Below are 21,163 nucleotides of genomic sequence, written 5' to 3'. Positions count from 1 at the left end.
TTAGCCAGCAGACTGCAGTAATACTCTGCAGTTATGGTTTGGCCCTTTGGAAGGTGGTCTGAGAGCAAAACACCATCCTTATCCCAGAATATTGAGGCAAGCACCTTCCACGCGGACTTTTGTGCTTCGAATTTTTTGGGCCTTGGAGATCCTGAGTGGCGCCACTCGCATGACTGCTGTTTGGTTTCCGGATCAAAGTAATGCAACCACGTTTCATCCTGGGTAACAAGCCGATTCAAAAAATCGTCCTTGGAGTTCGCAAAATGCCGTAAAATCACCTGCGATGATCTCACACGTTCGCGTTTTTGATCCGCGTTCAAACATTTCGGAATCCATTTCGCAGAAAGCTTGCGCATGTCCAACTGATCATGGATTATTGACCCAACACGTTCTTTGGATATGTGCACTTTGTCAGCTATCTCCTGAAGCGAAATCCGTCTGTTGCTCAAAATCCGGTCATGAAATCTGGTCCACTTTTTCCGGAGTTGGCACTGACACTGGCCTGCCACACCTGTCACCATCTTCTGTTGAAAATTCACCACGCTTGAAGTTCGCACACCATTTTTTCACAGTGGAGTATGAAGGGCACTGTCCACCCAATGTATCTAGCATGCAACCATGGATTTCCTTGGGCGACTTCTGTTGCAGAAAGAACAACTTCATTACACCTCGCAACTCCTCTTTGGTGAATTTGACATCTGGCTCCGCCATGGTTCATTCAATTACCTGTAAAATAAAAACCGTTCATGGTAGAATCGTGAAATTGGTACTTAAACATATAAAAGATCAACATTTCACATGACATCAGTTACATCAGGGTAGTACATTCGGAAGAGGATCGGGTCGAGAACTTATCAGCCGACCCTCGGACTATTATAAACAGACACATCTTGTTAAAGTAAAACAAATATTTTCATCCTTTTATGAACCCTAGTTACGCTTATATGGTATAATTTCAAAAGCTCCTTCCGATTTCATCTTCAGCGAGCTTCAAAAACATCACCGGTGTCAAGAATTCACATGTATACTCATATTAGTTCACTTGTGCCCCCGTACGGCAGCGTGGTGGCTCAGTGGTAGAGCGTTCACCTCTAGTGCTTGGGGTCCATGGTTCGATCCCAGCTCGCGCCGTGTGGACTTTGTGGTGGACAAACACCGTGCTCGTGGGTTTTCTTGGGGTTGTCCCATTTACTCCCACTTTCTTCATTCCACCATTTCACTCATATCTCATCATCACCGTCTCCTTTAGCCTAACCGGCATAACCATGGGACGTAGAACTTACAGATTTCATTTCATTTCTTGTGCCCGCGCGTAGCATAGTCGCTAACGCTCTTCGGTGCGAGGGGTCCCGGGTTCGATTCCCAGTGGGGGCACTCAGTCGGAAAAGTGTAAAATGCTTTTTCAGGCCAGCCACCCTGAATGTTTTCCTGGGTTTTCCTTATTCACACCAGGCAAATAGGTCCCAGGTCGCTTCCTTCCTTCCCTTTCCCCGGATAGTGTGCTCGCCGAGGGACGTCATCCCTCAAACGTGACGGGCTAAATGGCCTTAGATGGCGAAAGCCCATAAATCTAAATCCTAAACTCCTCATATTAGTCCTCATATAAAATGGATGTTCCAATATTGGAATGTTCTTAGCTGCCAGAAACTGCTTAAGGTCAAAGCAGTATGCGAAGGAGCATTGTCGTGATGCACAATCCATTCATTGGTCTGGACAAGAGGGGGCCTTTTTTCTCTCACGTTCTCACAACAGCACTAACACCACTCGATAGTATTGCTTATTCACTCTGACCTGTGGCACCTATTTAATCAGGAGCAAGCCATTGATATCAAAGAACAAATGAGTACGACCTTCACTTTCGGTTTGTTCTTGTGTGTCTTTTTCATTCGCGATGATGAGGGAGTTTTGCAATGCACGGATTGCCTTTTCGTTTCAGGATCATACTGAAAGATTGACCACCACCAGTGTATGGATTTTCATTAATAAGCGGTTCCTCTTTCAGGCGTTCCATTGTGTCACTGCGCACGTGCTTCCGGAAGTCCTTGTGTTCCTGCGTAAGGATTTTTGGTACCATTTTAGCGCAAACTTTGCGCATGTTCAAGTGATCGTGCAGAACTGCGCGAGCAGACTCTGTATCGTTGCCCACCATGTCTGCTGTCATTCAAATGTGGACCCTGCGATCTTTCCGGGACTTTTACCACATTTTCCTCTATTGTTGCTGTGACAGGACTACCCTGTTTTTCATCATCATCAACGTTCTGTCGTTCCTTACTGAAGCTTTTGTGTCTCAAACGCTCGAGTATGTGACATCGTATTATTACCATATACATCCTGCAGCGATTTTTCTCACTCATTCGCTAATTTATTTAATTTCAAAAGGAATTTCAATTTAATATACTGTTCATTTTCACATTTGCCATTCTTCCTGTGCACCTCTTCAATTTCTGCTCACAGACTAAACCCAACTGAGAGCGGCAACTCGTTTTTTTTTATTCATTTATTTATTTTTTTTATTAAGGCTCAAGGTTGTTCTGCACGCATGCATTCCCCACTGCTCCACGTAAACTACTAACAAGGTTGCCAGTCCCATTTTTTTTTTTTTTTTTTTTTTTTTTTTTTTTTTTTTTTTTTTTGCCAAGCATCGTATATCATTAATAGTTTCATTCAAATATTTAGGTCTCAATGTACCAAAATGATGAATTATTTATACGTTTGGAATTTGGTAACGTTTATTCTTGTATAATCATAAAATTGACAACTTTAAATATTCGTACTTTTTGTAAGTAGTTTAAAATTGTAAATATTTTTTTTGTTTCTGTTTAATATATATTTTGAGTTTTTTATTTTTTTATATATTTGTCATTTTTTATTTTTACTTATTTATTTATTTATTTTGCAAGAATTTGAAAAAGGAACCGAGTAGTAAAACCTGACTCGATTGTACATTTTGTTAGAAAAGAACTAATCTAAGTATAACATGTGAATCCTTATAGCCAGTGTTCTTCATCTTAAATTTGCGTAAATATAAATGCAGAGGGAGCTTTTGAAATCATATGAATCTGTTCAAGAAAAAACTGATTTTTTTCACAACTGTTTATTAATCTGGTTCAGTGTTAACATCGTATTTTTCGTATAATCCCCACCCATCTTTCTATACTTACTACATCGGTTTTTCCTAGTTCTCAAACACGTGGCCATTCACTTTAACAAAATTGAATGTGTTAGTAATGGTATAAGAAAAGTAAAACATGCATCATTTAATGAGAATCGAATCCAAGTCTCCTGTTTATCGTTCCGATACGTTAACCACTACACTACCCTCTCCACGTCTTCTGGAGTTGTAGTCGAAGTGGCTGAGCACCGACCTCAAATGTGATATAATGTACAGCTATTGTAAGTGATCTTCCCGATTTCAAAGTTTAATAACTCACATTTATTTATTCACAATGACATGCAGCTTATATTAGATGAAAGAAAAATTCAACAAGTTTTAATAGCTTGTAATACTGATGTTTAGCTACGCATTGTGCCGTTACGGTGATAGTACATCAAGATGGCAGGAAACTAAGACAGTAGAGCATTTTGCGTTATCGAACTGCATGTAAAACAGTGTATTGTTAGTGTTCAATGAAATTTCAGGACGAAGTTGGGTTAGATCTGGCAAGCAGGCTTTCAGTTTTGAAGTGGTGCAGACAATTTAAAGAAAGTGGGTACAAGAAGAAATCAACAGGCCGTCCAGGAATTGAGGAAATAGTTGAGTGCGTACGACTTTCGCCAGAAACCTAATAAATCAACGGCTCGTGCAAACAAACAATTGAACAACAATGTGAACAATTTTTCAGAAACGTTTGAAATTTCACCCACACCAATTGAAATTGTTTTAGGACCTTAAACCTACTGACAAAGTTTAAAAAACTTAAGAATTCAGCGTTGCAATGCAAAACCGTACGGAAAGGGATGATTTTAGTGAATCTTGTGTGTTTAGTGATGAGACATCCTTCTACCTTTCTGGGAAAGCAAACAAATAAAATGTAAGGGTCTGGACTCCGGAAGATCTCCACGGTTACGAAGAATGTATTCGCGATTCCTCCAAAGTTGAACGTGTTTTGTACAGTTACTAAAAGTTTACTCGTGTTTAGTGCACTCGTGTAAAAGTGTATGGGCCAATGTTTTTCGAGAACGACACTGGAAATGGACTTTCCTACCTTCACATGCTGCAGACATGGCTTTTTGCACAACTGGAAGAAGATATTCAAAATGTTATTTTCCAGCAGGACGGGGCACCCCCTCATTGGCACCGGGATGTCAGAAAAGAACTCAACAGAAGGTTGTCAAATCAATGGATTGGAGAAGCTAGTCGTGAGGATCAGGTTCTGCTTCTTTGGCCCCCTGGTCATCAGATACCACCCCCATGCGATTTTTTTCTTGTGGGGCTATATTAAAAACTAAGTGTATCAACCATCCCTACCTAACAATATACTTGAACTTCGAGGACGCATTCAAGAAACAGTTCTATCTATTGGCTCTGAGATTGAAAATGATGTGGCAAGGATTAGACTATCGAATTGACGTGTGGATTTCAAAAGGCACTCATATTGAGCATCTTTGACGTGCAACATAATAGGTATGAAGTTGGAAACCTAGGTTCGATTGCCGGTCAAAACGTGCATCTTTACTCCCTTTGTATGTCATTAAATTTGCACCTATAAAGGAATTGATGCGATTTAAAATGGATTATTTCCTCCAGTTGTTACGTATCCTTGATAATATCTTTCATAATCGCCTCATACCGCTTTAACGCTGCCTAGAGTTCTCAAAGTGAGGTCCGGCCACGCAATTACTTTATTTTTCGAGAACTGGAAAGAGGAAAAAGTCATTGGGGGCGAGATCAGGGCTATAGGAGGATGTCAACATATGAGATTTTGCGTTGTTACGGTGATGCTTCCATCCATTGCGAAATTAAATCATAAATATAAGCTTATATTACAGGAAAGTAATTGAAGTGTTGTATCCGTGAAGATGATAGTAGAACCAGAAGAGGAAATATACTATGATAAGTTGCAGTTAGGTGTGAGTATAGATTCAAACAGCATTACATTTCTGAAAAATACTGAGTTTCCTTATTGCGGAATAAAATCCTTCTTCATTGATTTTAACAAATCTTTATTTTAAATACACATTTCATTTTCAACAGCTTATCAACCGTCTCATTTACTTCTAAACGTTTACAGCATTACATTTATAACCTCAAATCAACATTTAAACATATTTATTCCATGTGTAGTGATTTTGTTCCTTTCTTCGGAAATTCGACTAAGTTCAAACCCCAACTTTTATGACTCATAACTCAGAAATTGATGTCCTGCACACCATAATATTTTATAAGGAAATACTTACAACATTAAGGTCTACCATCATGCCAAGTTTGGTCAAGATCGGTGAGTTTCATTCATTATATATATATATATATATATATATATATATATATATATATATATATATTAGGATGGGTTGAATTCTGATAACATTTTGGTGAGGCAACGAAACATGGTAAAATTGGTGCTCCGTGGCGTCCTGATAGTGGGGAAACAAAAGAATTTTGCATTTAAGTACTGTCTATTGGAGCCAATTTTACTTTGAACAGGTGGATTTTATGTCAATTACAGCCAGATACGGAGTACACATTCTGGCATTCTAACTGCTACCTGCAGTAGTATAATGGTACAGATTGCAGACAACGTCAGATCGGAGCTCTATCCAGTTACAAACTAAAATATGTTAAAAGTAATTCATTCCAGATCCGTTTGTAGATCACAACGTTAGCTTGCTTTTGTTGTGTTTTCAATTACTACTACAGTGTAGAGTGAAGAGTAAACATTCTCAAATTCTTACATGCTAAAGCAACTGGCAGCACAAACTCTTTTACAAAATTAGACTTTATCTGTACAAAAGGTATTTCTGTTCGAGAATGCTTGGTTTGTAGTATTGCACCATGTCAAGAAGAATCACCAAAGCATTCTCGAACAGAAATACCTTTTGTACAGACAAAGTCTAATTTTGTATAAGAGTTTGTGCTGCCAGTTGCTTTAGCATGTAAGAATTTGAGAATGTTTACTCTTCACTCTACACTGTAGTAGTAATTGAAAACACAACAAAAGCAAGCTAACGTTGTGATCTACAAACGGATCTGGAATGAATTACTTTAACATCTTTTAGTTTGTAACTGGATAGAGCTCCAATCTGACGTTGTCTGCAATCTGTACCATTATACTACTGCAGGTAGCAGTTCAGAATGCGTATACAATATTTACTCCGTATCTGGCTGTAATTGACATAAAATCCTTCTGTTCAAAGTAAAATTGGCTCCAATAGACAGTACTTAAATGCAAAATTCTTTTATTTCTCACTATCAGGACGCCACGGAGCACCAATTTCACCATGTTCCGTTACCCACCAAAATGTTATCAGAATTCAACCCACCCTAAGATATATATATATAATATCCTTGTGATTGATTTTGTATATTTTATTAGAAAAGTCAAATGAAAGATAGAACTTGCTCAAATTAACAATTGTAATGATATCATGGCAGAGAGAAATAAAAATCTACTCCTAACTTACCTGATATCAAGTTGCTAACAATACTGACATAGTTCCTCTCAATTTTCGTATATTCGTATAATACACATATAGTATGCTCGTGAGGTATTTTACAAAAATACTAGCTGAAATTCTCGTTCTTCGCAGGGAAGAAAAGGTTTATGGGAAATATTTTAATCCACTTCATCCTTTAGAAAATTTATTTCAAAGAAAATGTAACTATAAAAATACAGAAGATACTCTACCTTTTCATAAATATTAAAACATCTTACTCCACCCTCAGAATATGTATTTAATCAAATTGATTTAAAAACCCAGCTTGAAGTGGGTACTATTTCAAAAGATCATTTCAAATGGGTCAGACTTTTTTCCAACCGGAAAACTCTGAATTCGACACAAATCTAAGTAATTTTTGACATTTTTCACCTCCCCGACTCCACTCTTTATAAATGGATATGAACTTGGACTTAAACGGAATTGGGGTATCACTATTCATTTCAGCAACCTCGAAAACTATGGATTCGACATTAATATCGATCATTTTCAGTTGCTTTTACATGTTACAGTTTCACCCCCTTCCCGGGTGCTAATGGAGGATCAACTTGAATTTAAACGGCGAGTAGAGTGTCATTCTTTATCTAAGTGACCCCGAAAACTATCGATTCGACACTAATGTCGGTCATTCCTTATTATTTTTATATCTGCCCCTCCCACTCCCTCCTAGTAATGCTTAGGGAATCTTGCCCCCACTGGGAACTAAATTTGAACTTAAACGGAATCAGGACTGCCACCAACTAACTTAGAGACGCAGAAAACTAATGATTCGACACTAATATCAGTCGTTTTCAATCTTTTTACATGTCATCATTTCACTCTCCCCCCTCGCATGCCAATGAAGGTTTAAATCGGGCTTAAATGGCATCGGAGTGTCAGTATGTATCTAAGCGACTCTGAAAACTATGAATTGGACACCAATATTGATCGTTTTCAATCATTTTATATCTCCCCCTCCCCTCCCTTTAGGAGTGCTAGAGGATCTTATCCCGACTGGGAGCTAACCTTTGAATTAAAGGGCGCCAAATTGTCACTAATCAATATACTAACCCCGAAAACTATGGATTCGACAGTAATATCGATCATTTCCAATTATTTTTACATGTCACCGTGCTACCCCCTCAGGAATACAAAGGGAGGCTGAATTTGGATTTAAATGGCATCAGAAGTATCACTGTTGATCTCTGCGATCCCGAAGACTACGGATTCGACACTCGTACCGGTCATTTTCGATTATTTATATGTCACCTCTCCTACTCCCCCGGGTATGCTAAGGATCTTGCCTTCAGTGGAGGGGTAAAATTGGACTTAAAAGGCATTGAAACTTCCATCATTCATCTCGTGGACCTGGAAAACTATGAATTCTACAATAATATCGATCATTTTGATCATTTCTATGCGTTCCTCTTCCTCCTAAATGTGCTAGGGGTCTTATCCCTACAGTATTCTTTTTCTGACTGTAAGTAATGTGTGTACCAAGTTTGGTTAAAATTCCTCCGGGCGTTCCTGAGCTGTGCTGGAACACACACATACATATATAATAATAATAATAATAATAATAATAATAATAATAATAATAATAATAATAATAATAAAGACAAATCTCGAAAATAAAAATTCGAGTGCAACGTAGTGCATTTACAGAGTATAGGGAGAAAAGTCAAGTAAAATAAATGAAAGAGTTTGTATTAGTATTCGCTAGCCCGGAGTAATTTGTTTGATCGGCTTTGCATACAACTCGAATAATAGATGTTTTACACCGTTACCGTTTCCGTACTAAGATGTGCTGTGGTTTTGAAAGTTGTTGCAATAAATCTCTCGGAAATATCAGAGAGCATGTATATGGTTAATTCATTTACATAAAAATTATACATGTCGGAGACATAGATATAGTAAAATGTATTGTTTTTATTGTAATTTAGAGTTAACGTACAGATGTGGATTATTATTATTTTCTCCTATAGGCATATACTGTTCGAACTTTGCTTTTGAAAAATAAAATCTTTAATTTAACGTCTAACGCTTGTGCCCTTTAGGCTAAACGAGACGATTAATTAATGAAAAGGAATGATTTTGAAAGAATTGGGGGAGTGTTATGGTGGTAGAAAACGGGAGAACAATCACAGATATGACGATGAGCTCTACACATTTACATGACCTGGTATGAACCAGGACTTACTGCACCAGAAATGAGTATATTGTACCACTGAGCCATCTTTCTCTTTGTAGGTTTATGACGTGTACTTTTCATTTGGTCTATGTATATCGTTTGTGCTTAAAAACTAAAAGTGTCATCCTTAATATTTATATCAGGCACGTTGTAATGTACATTTGTGTATCTTTTTTTTAGGATCGATGATCTGGATGAAGAAATTAGCAGTTCCGTTGAAGATTCTTCAGATGAGGAGGAGGCACAGCCTATTGCATCTGCAGGAAGTGAGTTGGTCAGTAAGAGTTCATCTGCGAATTTTAGTGACATAGGGACAAATGAAAGCGACTCCCTGCCCAGTACATCGGGTGATGTAAGTGAAAATAATGAAGAAAGCGTTTGCTCAGATGAGAGCCATAAAACACAGAATCAACAAACTGTAGCAAGGTATGGCGCTATTTGTGGTCAATAAGTTATGTAGTTGATATATAAACTTGTATAGTGGTGAAGTGAAAGTTAACTTGATTTTAAGGGATATAGCAAAATTGTTCTGAAGACGAATTGCTGTTTTGTAGTTAGCTTGTCATATGTACAGCATTTCACATTTAAATACGTGTATGTGGTAGAAGAACTTTGTGTTAATTTTTAAAAGATTTTTGCTTATTTTTCTGCTGTTTGTGTACATTGGCTAAAAGATTTACACCCAGGAGATTTTTCTTCAATCAGGTGTGAAAAGGAACATTTTTTATTGAGGTGATATTTTAGGTTAGATAATTGAATATACCTAATAATCTGAACGGATACTTTTTGAAGGACTGCTTCATATGGCGTCTTCTTGTTTTCCCGTCAAGTGAACCAGTGTTGCCAATGTGTGTTTTTCTTCTTATGATCAACTTCGTTCCCGTTCTTTATGTTGCTCTGTTCCAAATTTAGTTTTGGTTTTGCTTTAAGAGTACGGTATACTTCAAAACGAGTTCTTTCAATTGGTATTTTCCCATTGCTCAAACCCTTTACTGTTTTCAATGAGGCATAGTTCTTTCGTACATACATGAAAAGTGTAACAACACTTTCCGGCAGTAAAGTTTGAGTAAGGTTGGATTTCCTTTCCGATTAAATTGAGGCTTCTGTATTTTCGTAATAGTGGGAATTCAGTGCTGATTGATGAGTGTTGCTGAAGAATTCATTACTCATTACTCGAAATGATTTAAGTATGATAAACTTAATTAATAAAAAAACTTCAATTGTAACTTCTAGGAGCAAAGGTTTCAGGTCTGAATTTCTTACATATTTCGTAAGTTATTTCAAGGGGGAAGTGTAATAGAGTAGATATTTCGAGTATAGGCAACATTGATACTCAGCCTTATCGTCTTAAGTTGTGGTGACCTACATATATAACAAGAATATATGTAGAAGATATTAATCCTAAATTAATTTAAAGGATATACTGTTGTTTTCCGCCTTTTAAAAAAGTCAGTACATTGTAGCAGTGATTTTTAATTCACTGTGATATATATTTAAACATTTACCAAAGTCACCATAAAGGCTCGGTATACCGTATTGATTTGATCGAAAGTCGACCTCAGACATCAAAAAACGAAAATAGTAAATAAAGGAAATTAATTAATGAAGAATATAAATCCTAAGGAATAAATTTTCCACCATTTAATTGTTTAGTCAGCCATCATCAGACGATTCAGGTTTATCGACACTGATTTCTCTGTCTTCGTACAAAGCCATCGTCCTATTCGCCGTCAAGCGCATTCGAGATCGCACATCCGCCTATTTCTCTCGAATCTCGATAAATCCAATACAATTAAAATACATTAAAAGTTCGTTGTATATAAGGGATACAAGTCAGCCGAATACTTGCAACTATCTGGTGTTCCACAAGGATCAAATTTGGGTCCTTTACTATTTGTAATATTTATAAATGATCTTTCTAGATGTATATATAACGTATTCCCACAAATTGTTGTATGCCGATGATCTAAAACTTTTTAGATGTATAAATTCCATAAATGACTGTAATCAACTTCAACAAGATATAAATTCAGTAGTGAAATGGTGTCAAAGTAATGTAATTTATTGAATGTAAATATTAGTAAATGTAAAATCGTGAGTATTACAAAACGTAAAAATCCAGTGCAATTTAAATATTCAATTAATGAGACTCAACTACCCGTTGTAAGTACTGTCAATGATTTAGGAGTAATGTATGATACGAAATTTAAATTTGAACCTCATATTGATAGCATAATAAATGAAGCAAACAGAATCTTGGATTTCTTCTAAGAATTAGTAGGGAGTTTCATAAACCTGCCACGCTTCAAAAATTGTATCAAACTTATGTTCGATCCAAACTCGAATATGCGACACTTGTGTGGAACCCAGATACAAAAATTAACTCACTAAAAATAGAAAAAATCCAGTTCAAATATCGTAGATATCTTGTATATAAGGAAACATTTTCCCAAGAACTGAAAACTCTAATTCACTAAATAGGAATTTTGAAACTAACCCTCAAACAAAGAAGAACATTATCTGATGTGATATTTTTGTACAAGATACTTAATAATAAGCTAGACTGCAACGAATTGCTTTCGAGCTTTCAAATAAACGTACCAGGTAGAAAAGCACGTCCAGAAAACCATAACTTCTTTTATTGTGCAAAAGCAAGGACGAATATCCTAAATAAGTCGCCAACATGGAGGATTAGTGCAACCTACAATAGACTTAAAAATGACAAATAATATAGATATTTATGCTGATTGCCTCACAAGGTTTAAAAAGGAAATTGTAAATATATTATTTCATGAAAGATGAACACTGTAATTGGGTATAATACCGGTTGTGTTCTGTTTCAATAAATAAATAAAATCTACTGATTTGACAACAGCATGTCTGCACGATGGCGAAAACTTACTTTTACTGGCTTTTGTCGATAGTTTCCAGTATTTTTACTGTTGTACTGATAAATGGTGTCGTCTACTTTACTGACCATCTTAATGGTACCTATCCTAAGCCGAGGAACATTTTTTGAATCGACAAAATAATAATAATAAAAATAATAAATAAATAAAATAAAAAATGTCGACTTACAATCAGGTAAATATATATAGTTATAAAATTACTTCGTATCTTTACGTCATTCAAAAGGTTTTCATTGCAGTGTGCAAACTTTATTGTATACTCATGAACCAAAACATTATGACCACCCTCTACTTTTTGAATCAAGTCATGGGCTAACGTAAGAGTCACGGGGCACAGCAGAATCACTCGCCAATCGGTAACAGGGATCTCACTCGATCAGTCGATGTGATGCTTGTGCACAGTATGAGAAAGGCCAGCAATATATCAGTTTGGGGCCAGATTGTGAGGATCAAATGGCTGGAAATGAGCATCTCGGAAACTGCGACTTGTCGAGTGTTTACGAGCTGCCATGCTTAGTGTCTTCTAAAGGTTAGAAGAGGACGAAGTTGCAAGAAGTGGGTCGGCCGCACCTCATTATAAACGTAAGATGTTGTTGACTGTAGAGGTTGGTACAACAGGACACGATACGAACAGTGCCACAATTAACAGCAGACCTTAACAATGAACAAAGCACCAGTCTGTTTGAGCACGCAGTTCACTATGGACTGTTAGATATGGGTCTCTGCAACCAGCCGATATCGCACACGTGTATCAATGTTAACCATGTCATCATCGATTATAACTTGAATGGAAACGTGTCCATCGTCATCGGACCGCAGAGCAATGGCACAAGGTTGCATAGTCCATTGAAATAGGATAATGCTTTTATCACATCGATGACAGGGTCGGAATCCGTCGTCTTCCAGGGAAACAGTTGGTTGCGACGTGCACAATAGAATGATGACAGGCATGTAGTGGCTCCAGTATGATTTGGGGAACCTTCACACAGTCATCCATAGTTCCGATAGTGTATGTGAAAAGCATCATGTGGGCTATATTTCCAGCTGCAGTGGCATCTTCAACAGGACAACGCTCCTTGTCACAAGGCCAACGTTGGACTGCAGTGGTTCGAGAAGCACGTGGTAATTTTTTTGAATAGCTGCTAAACTTATACAATCTTAACCCAGTTGAACATTTCTGGGATATCATTGAACGTCAGATCTGAGCTCATTACCTCCCTCCGCGGAACTTACAGGAATTAAATGACTCGTGTTTGGAAATGTGGTAGCCCATTTGTCCAGCCACCTACCAAGGCCTCATTGCTTTCATGCCAAGCCGCATTGTTATTATCCTGCGAGGTGAACATACCAGATATTAGGTAGATATTCATAATGTTTCGGCTAGTCAATGTGTGCGCTAAGCATATTTCATGTGATGCTTACAAAGTTAGTATTTTGTTTTCCTCCTCGGGTGTGGAACATTTCTAGGTCGATTTTTCATTTTGGGTGAATGGCATCACGATAGTTGTCCTGCAACTGCCCCAATGTTAATGATTTTTGTTCTGCACAGCATATAGTTGTGACTTCAGAATTCCTAAATACGAATTCAAAAGTTACAGGTAAAGAAAATTACTGGAAAACTGAATGTCGAGTGATGGTATTTCGTCTGATATATTGTACTCATGTTTACTGGATATCTTTCATTTAATATCTTCCGAATTTGTGAAAAAATTAAGGAAAGTTTCACTGACGTATTTATTAAATAATAATAGTAACTTTAGAAAAAAATGAAACTCAGAAATCCGAAATCCATAGAGCTCCCTCGTATACACGTCCTTGGAGCAGGAAACGCAGGGTCGATTCCTAGTGGGAGTTCAGGTAGCTCGGATTGTATGTGTAATTGTCGTTCCACGTCTCACACGGTCCCAATGTTGAAAGGGACATTAAACTCTAATTAATTAATTTAAAATCCATAATTTGTAACTCAGTGCATCAATATAATCTCTCAGAAATACATAATATTGATAATACTCAAAATTGATAAAAGTGTAATTATGTCAGTGTTAATACATTTGCCAACTGTCCTGCTGATTGCCCCTAAAGCAGAAACGTAAGTGGAGATAGGAGGAAGCATAAAAATCACTAAGTAGGAAAGAAAACACCAAAAATGTATTTAAGTCAAATGTAGGTTTCTCTTCAGGATCACGTTTTCACTTGTTTTGAAAACTAGTTATTCTTTTGCATGAAATGAAAGTGATCCTTGATATCTTCGAACATTAATAACAGAGATTTTTGAAAACATCTTATTATTTCATTTTTTGACTAATGTACTTATATCTGTATTTAAGAATTATTTTGTAAGTTTTATAGGAACCTCTTCAATATAAGTTTTTCAATTAGGGAAGATAAATTTTCTTACTTCTAGGAACTACATTGAGTGTTATATTAAAATTAGAGATGCAAGGGCTCGAAAAAAAACCGGCTTTTTTGGAAAAAAAAACTCGTTTTTTTCTGCTTCGCTTTTTTGCTTGGAAATTTTGGGCTTTTTTGAAAATTTTGCTTTAAACTGATAAAGCAGACTTTGTTTTGCTTCTCTACAACAAAAACACTCATTTAATTAGTGGTAGATGCAGATAATAATATGAAACCTCGAAAATAAACGAATTCCAAAGGATTAACCAATATATGTAATAATATTTTAACCTCTTATACACAGTAAGTACTTTAAAAAATGATACACAAATAACTAGCAAAATTGTATGTAGTATTTTTACTTCAAAATATCACACACCCTCTTTTTGAAGCAAAATAAAGAAAAACATGAGAGAAATCTGCACATCAAGAGCTTCGTTTCGGGTAGTTCTGTACATTCTTGAAATTTTTCAGTTAAGTTTTAACTTTTATATACATTGTATGAATGTTTCGAACAAATTTTTCACTGATTGATCACATATGTAATAATCTGTTACCACCTATCAGGTGCTTCGGATCTGCAAAATCGGTAAAGCTCCAAATTCTGTAATGCAGTGACTGTTCCTTAAGCTTGTTCAGAATCGGGAAAGTATCGAATTTTCTGTTCATGGATCATATTCGTAATAGACGGTTCATCTGAGCGTATGGTTTCCTAGGCTGGAGAATATATAACCACCATCACGGTTTACCCAGCTCTGAGGGGTTCTGAATTTTTAACAAGAAAATTCAACCTATCGTTATGAAACTTTATTTTTTATTTATTTATTTTTTTTTTTTTTTACAAAAAAGAAAAACCTATTGAATACATTTAAAAAGAGTGGAAGAATCAATCACTGTTCCAATTCACAAGAAAAACGACAAAATTGATTGTAATAATTATCGAGGTATTTCTCTTAACATTCTATTAATAAGATTGACCCCATACGCAGATGAAATTATTGGAGATTATCAGTGTGGATTTAGTCGAAATCGACCAGATATTTACCATTTGATAAATACTCGAAAAGAAATTGGAATATATTACCCAGTACATCAACTGTTTATTGATTTTAGAAAGGCTTACAACTCGGTTAGGAGGGAAACGTACAACACTCTTACAGAATTTGGAATACCGAAAAAGCTAGGTTTATTAAGTGTTTAAATGAATCCCAGAGGAAATTCCGAGGAGAAAAATGCGAGCTTCCACGTCGAGATTGGCCTGAAACAAGGATATGCGTTATCGCCGTTATTATTCAGCTTTGTTTCGAAGTACGCTGTAAGAAAAATCAAAGATAGGAACCAGTGTTAAATGGAGCCTAGAGTTGAATGGTATTTACCAGGTTATGGTGTATGCTGATGATGTAAATCTGATAGAACAATCGAAAGAAATGCAGAAGCCTTATTAAATGCTTGCAGGGACATTAATAAATGCAGAAAAATCTAAATACAAGGAAATTTACAAGGATCGTAATACGGCAAATTATGAATGCGTTAAAATATCAATTAATACTTTCGAAACAGTGGATGCTTTCAAATATCTTGGATCAGTATTACCAGACCAAAATCATACCCACAAAGAAATGAAATGTCGGCTAAAATCAGGAAATTATTCTTATTATTATTCAATTCAAAATATTTTGTCGTCGCGAATTCTGTCAAGGAATTTAAAGCTTAAAATATATAAATTGATAATCATGCCTGTTATGCTTCATGGTTGTGAAACATGGTCGCTTACGCTGAGGGAAGAACGTAGACTGAAATTATTTGAGAATAAAATTCTGAGACGAATATTTGGACCCAAAAGGAACTGGAACGGCGGAAACCTCATAAGGAGGAAATACATAATTTATACGGTTTACCAAACATCGTTAGAGTCATCAAGTCTAGGAGGCTCAGGTGGGCAGGTCATGTAGCCAGAATGGAAGAAAGTAGGAACGCTTTCAAAGTTTTAACTGGAAATCCAATCGGAAAACGTCCATTAGGAAAACCTACGCCTAGATGGGAAGACAATATTAAGATGGATCTAGTAGAAATAGGAATACAGAGTAGAAACTGGATTGAATTGGATAAGGACAGAAGTCAATGGAGAGCTTTTGTGGCCATTGAGAAAGAGAGAGAAGTAATACATTTAAGTTAAGCACAAATGCCCAACAAATATGAGTGAGTGGTTAGCTTTCGCACTTCTATCGTGAAGTCCGGGTTTCAACCCCGCATTTGACCAATTTGACAAAAGTTTTTCTTAATTCCATCTGTAAATGTAGAGATTGTGCGTGTACTGTGAGTCCCGGTCGACTTCCTTTCTAATTGTTTTAAATCTTTGTTATTACTAATTACCAGCAGTGATGGATTTGCGAAGAGGGTTAGGGTGGGGATATATTTCGGATTGAATCCTCTACCCCGAAATTAGGGAATTTCTAAAACAAACTAAATATTAGTTTTGCCTTTACTCATAAACTTCAAGCTGTCCTCAAATAAAAAATTAGGAATTTTTAGAAAAACTAAGCATTAATGAGAAAAGCCCCTCCCAAAATACTTTTCTAAATCCGCCACTGATTTTCAGTATAAAATGGTCTTCAAGGTTGTATCTGGAAGATTATAGGTGAATATAGAAACGAAACGAAATATTTGTTATGCCTGTACTCATAGACTTAAGCTCCTCTTAAATAAAATTTGGGAATTTTTAGAAAAAAACAAACATTATTCAGAAAAACCCCTCCCAAATATTTTACTAAATCCGATACTGATTATTTCTATCAAATAGTATTCAAGTTTGTGTCCGGAAGATTATTGTTAAATCATTGCACAGCTACAGTATAACGGAAATGTGGAAGTACGTTGTGACAGATATATTGAAAAACGTACGCTCTGATGGATATATTGAAAAACATAAGTTTAATTATGTGCTAGAAGCTAGAGTACCAAGCTCTAAGAAGTGAAAAACAGATGACTAAAAAGAAATGATCTAGAAAAGAAAAAAATGTCGATAATTCAGAAGTTAAAATAAAGTTAAATAGCTTCTAAAATTGCCCTCAAATACTACGTACTTTATGTTTACTTTAATTCATAAGCCATGTGCTCCAACCATCATGATGGTGAATTCCAGAGCGAAATATGGCATTTAGGTCATGGAATCTTATTTAACTTTAGAGTATACTATAAGAAAGCTATTTAAATAGAAAAATCATGAAAATGAAAAAAGCCAAAATTTCCAAAATTCTCGTTTTTTTCACAAAAAAGCCGGCTTTTTATGTGCAAAAAACGATCGATTCAAAAAAGCCGGCTTTTTTGCATCTCTAATTAAAATCGTCAGATATTGTAAAAAGAATAATCATTGTACTTTACACTCTTCTCGTATTCCTTTCTTCTGTCATACACCGTAAGGTAAAAATCGTTCGTAAGTACAGATGTAAGTAATGAGATAGAATCTGTCAACATCATATTTATTACGTCAACGTCATACGAGGATCACTACGAAAGTTTTGAGATACGCATTGTTGTGGCACAGTATTTCAATTCTAACAATTGCGTTCGGTAGTGGTATCCAGAGCGAAGAAGCGAAGCAAGTTTCAACTCGCCTCGCTTATCGGTGTGGCCGTATCGCCTTCACTTGTTTGTTGATGTGAGCAGTAATCGACTGTCTAGAATGGAGCTCGAAAGGGAACATTTTCGGGCAATGATCCTTTACGATTTCAAAAGTGATTTTTGAACAAGACAGCCTTGACCGTTTGCAGGGGGCATTTGGGGACCTTGCTCCTTCCCGTGCTTCAATTTTTCGGTGGTTTGGTGAATTCAGAAGAGGCCGGACATCGCTTAAAGATGAAGAGAGAGCTGGACGTCCGGCTACAGCTGTGTCAGATGAAAACATTGCCGCTGTGGAACAAATGATTCGAGAAAATTCTCGAACAACTTTCAAGGACATTGAATCTACAGTGAACATTGGATCGCCAGCAGTAACAAAAGTTCTTCATGATCATCTTCGGCTCAGGAAGGTTTCATCTCGTTGGGTGCCTCACACTTTGACTGAACAGCAGAAGCGCATGCGTGTGGAATGGTGTGAAGAAATGCTTGCAAGATTTGATGGAGGCAATTCTTGACGCGTCTCTGACATTATTACTGGTGATGAGACTTGGATCTATCAATTTGACCCTGAAAATAAACGCCAGTCTACACTTTGGATGTTTCCAGACGAAATCCCCCACGAAAGTGAAGCGACCGCGAAGTGTGGGGAAGAAGATGGTCGCAACTTTCTTCTCCAAATCGGGCCATGTTGCAAATGTTCCACTTGAAGAACAAAGGACTGTTACTGCTCAGTGGTACACCACTGTTTGCTTAACAAAAGTGTTCCAGAAGCTTCGGGAACGGCGTCCAAGAACTGGATTGCGTGGGATCTTGCTTCATCATGACAACGCGTCCGCACACACGGTCAACATCACAATTCAGTTTTTAGAATCTACGGAGGTCACTTATGACTCATTCGCTGTATAGCCCTGACCTGGCCCCGTGTGATTTTTTTCTGTTCCCCAGGATCAAAGATCGTATGCATGGGAAGAGATTTTGCAGCCCTGATGAAGCTGTAGTGGCTTACGAGAATTAACTTTCAACAGTTGAAGAAAAAGACTGGCAACACTGCTTCCAAAAGTGGTTTTCGAGGATGCAGTAGTGTGTACAGTGTAATGGTGAATACTTTGAGAAAATGTAAGTGTTAAATTGATTTTAAGTATGTAAGTTATTTCACATCTCAAAACTTTCGTAGTGACCCTCGTAACTATAATTTCCACTGTTAGTATTTGAAAGTATCCGGACACTATGCTAAATGGTAAGATAATAAGCTTGTTTAACAAACATTCAAATAAAACTGGCAACTTTGGAAACCAAGCTTAACAGCAATTGTAAACAATGTTGTAATTTTCATTTCCTCTTCACTTAGTTCTCATTATACGCACTACGTCATTTCCAACCCTTTGTGCTCCAAATGATGCCATCAGGTTTATTGGCGAAAATGTTAGGTTATATACAATTTGACGTCATCTTGTGTGTGGATCAACATTGCTATATTTTTGTGTAATTGAAAATAGAACGTCTGAAATATTTGTATTAATGTGAAAGGGGCCCAAATTGGGTATCGGTTATTTTCGGTCGTTTTTTCCAATCATTGTATACGTAGTAGGAGATAAGTGAGCAGAATCCAAATAAATAATTTTAAAACTTGTCTGTAGTAGAATTTAAATAACTAAAAATAATCTGTGTGGTTTATATGTATATATTGAAAAATAATATTAATAAAAAAGTTTTAAAAATTGTGTAGGCGGATTCAAGTTTGTGCATTACAGTTGAGTGTATCCCTAGCTGAGCAGATTCGTAACGATTCATTGAAGTTTTTAGCGCACGAAACTTTTCGAATTAATTTGTACTTTAGAATATTGATAAATTGTCCAGGTGATTAGTGATTTGTCCACAAGTTTGTTTTGTGTGCTTGTTGAGTTGATCCTAAGTAGATCGTATGTGATTCAAATCTTCAATAACATCAGTGTTGAAAATTGAGTAAATTCGTATCTTCTTGAGTTTGTGGTTAACAAATTGTAATATTTTGGATCTGCGAAAGTGCGATTTAATGACATAGGAAACTTAAACAGATAAAATTGTTCTTTTAACTCAAAATTGTTTGTTTCTAAACAAATGTAGCAACTAAATATATTTAAAACAAACTTATCAAATGCTTTCGTTTTTGTTTTTCAGTACTGCTGTTTGCTGATGAAAGTTGGCGTGATTAATTCGAGGCTTGGACAACATAAACAAATGGTCATTCCAGATATATTTAAATATAAAGAAATATTATTGTGTTCGATGAACGTGTTTAGAACAGACTAAAAGTACATGTAACATAATGTAAGATTTGATAAAATTGTAAATATGTCTTTCTAAGTTTTGAATGTGTACTGTGTATAAAGAATTTTTAGATAAAATTTGTATTTAACTTAAGAAATGTCTACTTCTATTGATCCCCTTATCAAGAAATTACCTGTTTTCTTGAAGGTTGATGAGTTTATAACAGGCAGTAATAAATATATTGTGTCAGACTATTTACCTATATTTCATGTTTTCAGCAGGAACTACATTAAATTTCATTGTTTTTGTGACATGTGAATAACTTAATATATGCGTCCAACCGTGTGCCGTAAAAGGGTTTAAGATGTTTTATTGCCTGATACTAGTATTGAGAGGTGTAAGAGCCATCTTATTATTATAAGATTCCTATGGATTTTAAAAGTAGGAAATTTTGCATATTCTACAATGTTATTAGCATTTAATGGAAACAAAATGGTCCCAAGATAAGAAATATACCAATCAATAGGTCTTATTAAGCTGAACAAAATTATATTAGTGTGATAGTTCTTGAAGAAATTGAGAAAAAAAAATAGATTTGTTGGTGTACGAGAGCATGCCACTTATTGAGGTTACTGTTGCCAACACGTATTGGCAAAATGTCGCTAAATTCAGCTTCGAAAGTCGCTAAAACTAATATTTGTCGGATTTAAACCTGAAAACGATCTTTTTCTCTCCCACTTTTTTTTTCAAACACCATAAAGTAAGCATATATACCATACGTAAACATAAGAAGAGTTCCCTCGTAGCTAAGCGGTTAGCATACGCCCTTTAGGCGTGACAGGTCAGGTTCGATTCTTGGCGGGAACTTGCGGTTCAGATTCCGACCATGTCTAATGTTTCGCTGCTGAAAGAGACACTAAACTCAAAATCAAATCAAAGTAAACATGATCAATAAAAACGGAAACCGTGTAAAATAGTTATCTATTTGCAAAGAAACACTGTCTCCTCTTTGGGGTTTACTGTGCTTAATTTTAAAAATACGGAACTTTTAAGAGGAGAAAAAAATGGGTAACACAATTCAGTCCCTCTAATTTATTAATTACACAGCACTGAACTACATAGTATACACTAAAATTAGATATAGTAAAATAAATTATTCGAAACACCTAGTTCA

The 21,163-nt window shown here is 36.2% G+C and overlaps 1 protein-coding gene across 1 annotated transcript in view; it reads left to right on the top strand.

Annotated features, from left to right (window-relative positions):
• The window catches only part of LOC145664397 (splicing regulator SDE2), a 44,180-nt gene extending 24,034 nt beyond the window's left edge, over positions 1-20,146 (top strand). The window contains exons 6-7 of the mRNA XM_081731065.1: positions 9,005-9,250; positions 19,900-20,146. Of these exons, the coding sequence (XP_081587191.1) occupies positions 9,005-9,250; positions 19,900-19,915 (262 nt within the window). The 3' untranslated portion in view covers positions 19,916-20,146. The remainder of the gene's footprint in view (positions 1-9,004; positions 9,251-19,899) is intronic.
• The last annotated feature ends 1,017 nt before the right edge of the window (positions 20,147-21,163 follow it).

The sequence above is a fragment of the Thermobia domestica genome, chromosome 11 (assembly GCF_964235325.1).
Source record: "Thermobia domestica chromosome 11, izTheDome1.hap1.1, whole genome shotgun sequence".
In the NCBI taxonomy this organism is placed as follows: Eukaryota; Metazoa; Arthropoda; class Insecta; order Zygentoma; family Lepismatidae; genus Thermobia; species Thermobia domestica.
The sequence above is the reverse complement of the archived record's forward strand: the minus strand, read 5'-3'. Positions and strand labels throughout refer to the sequence as shown.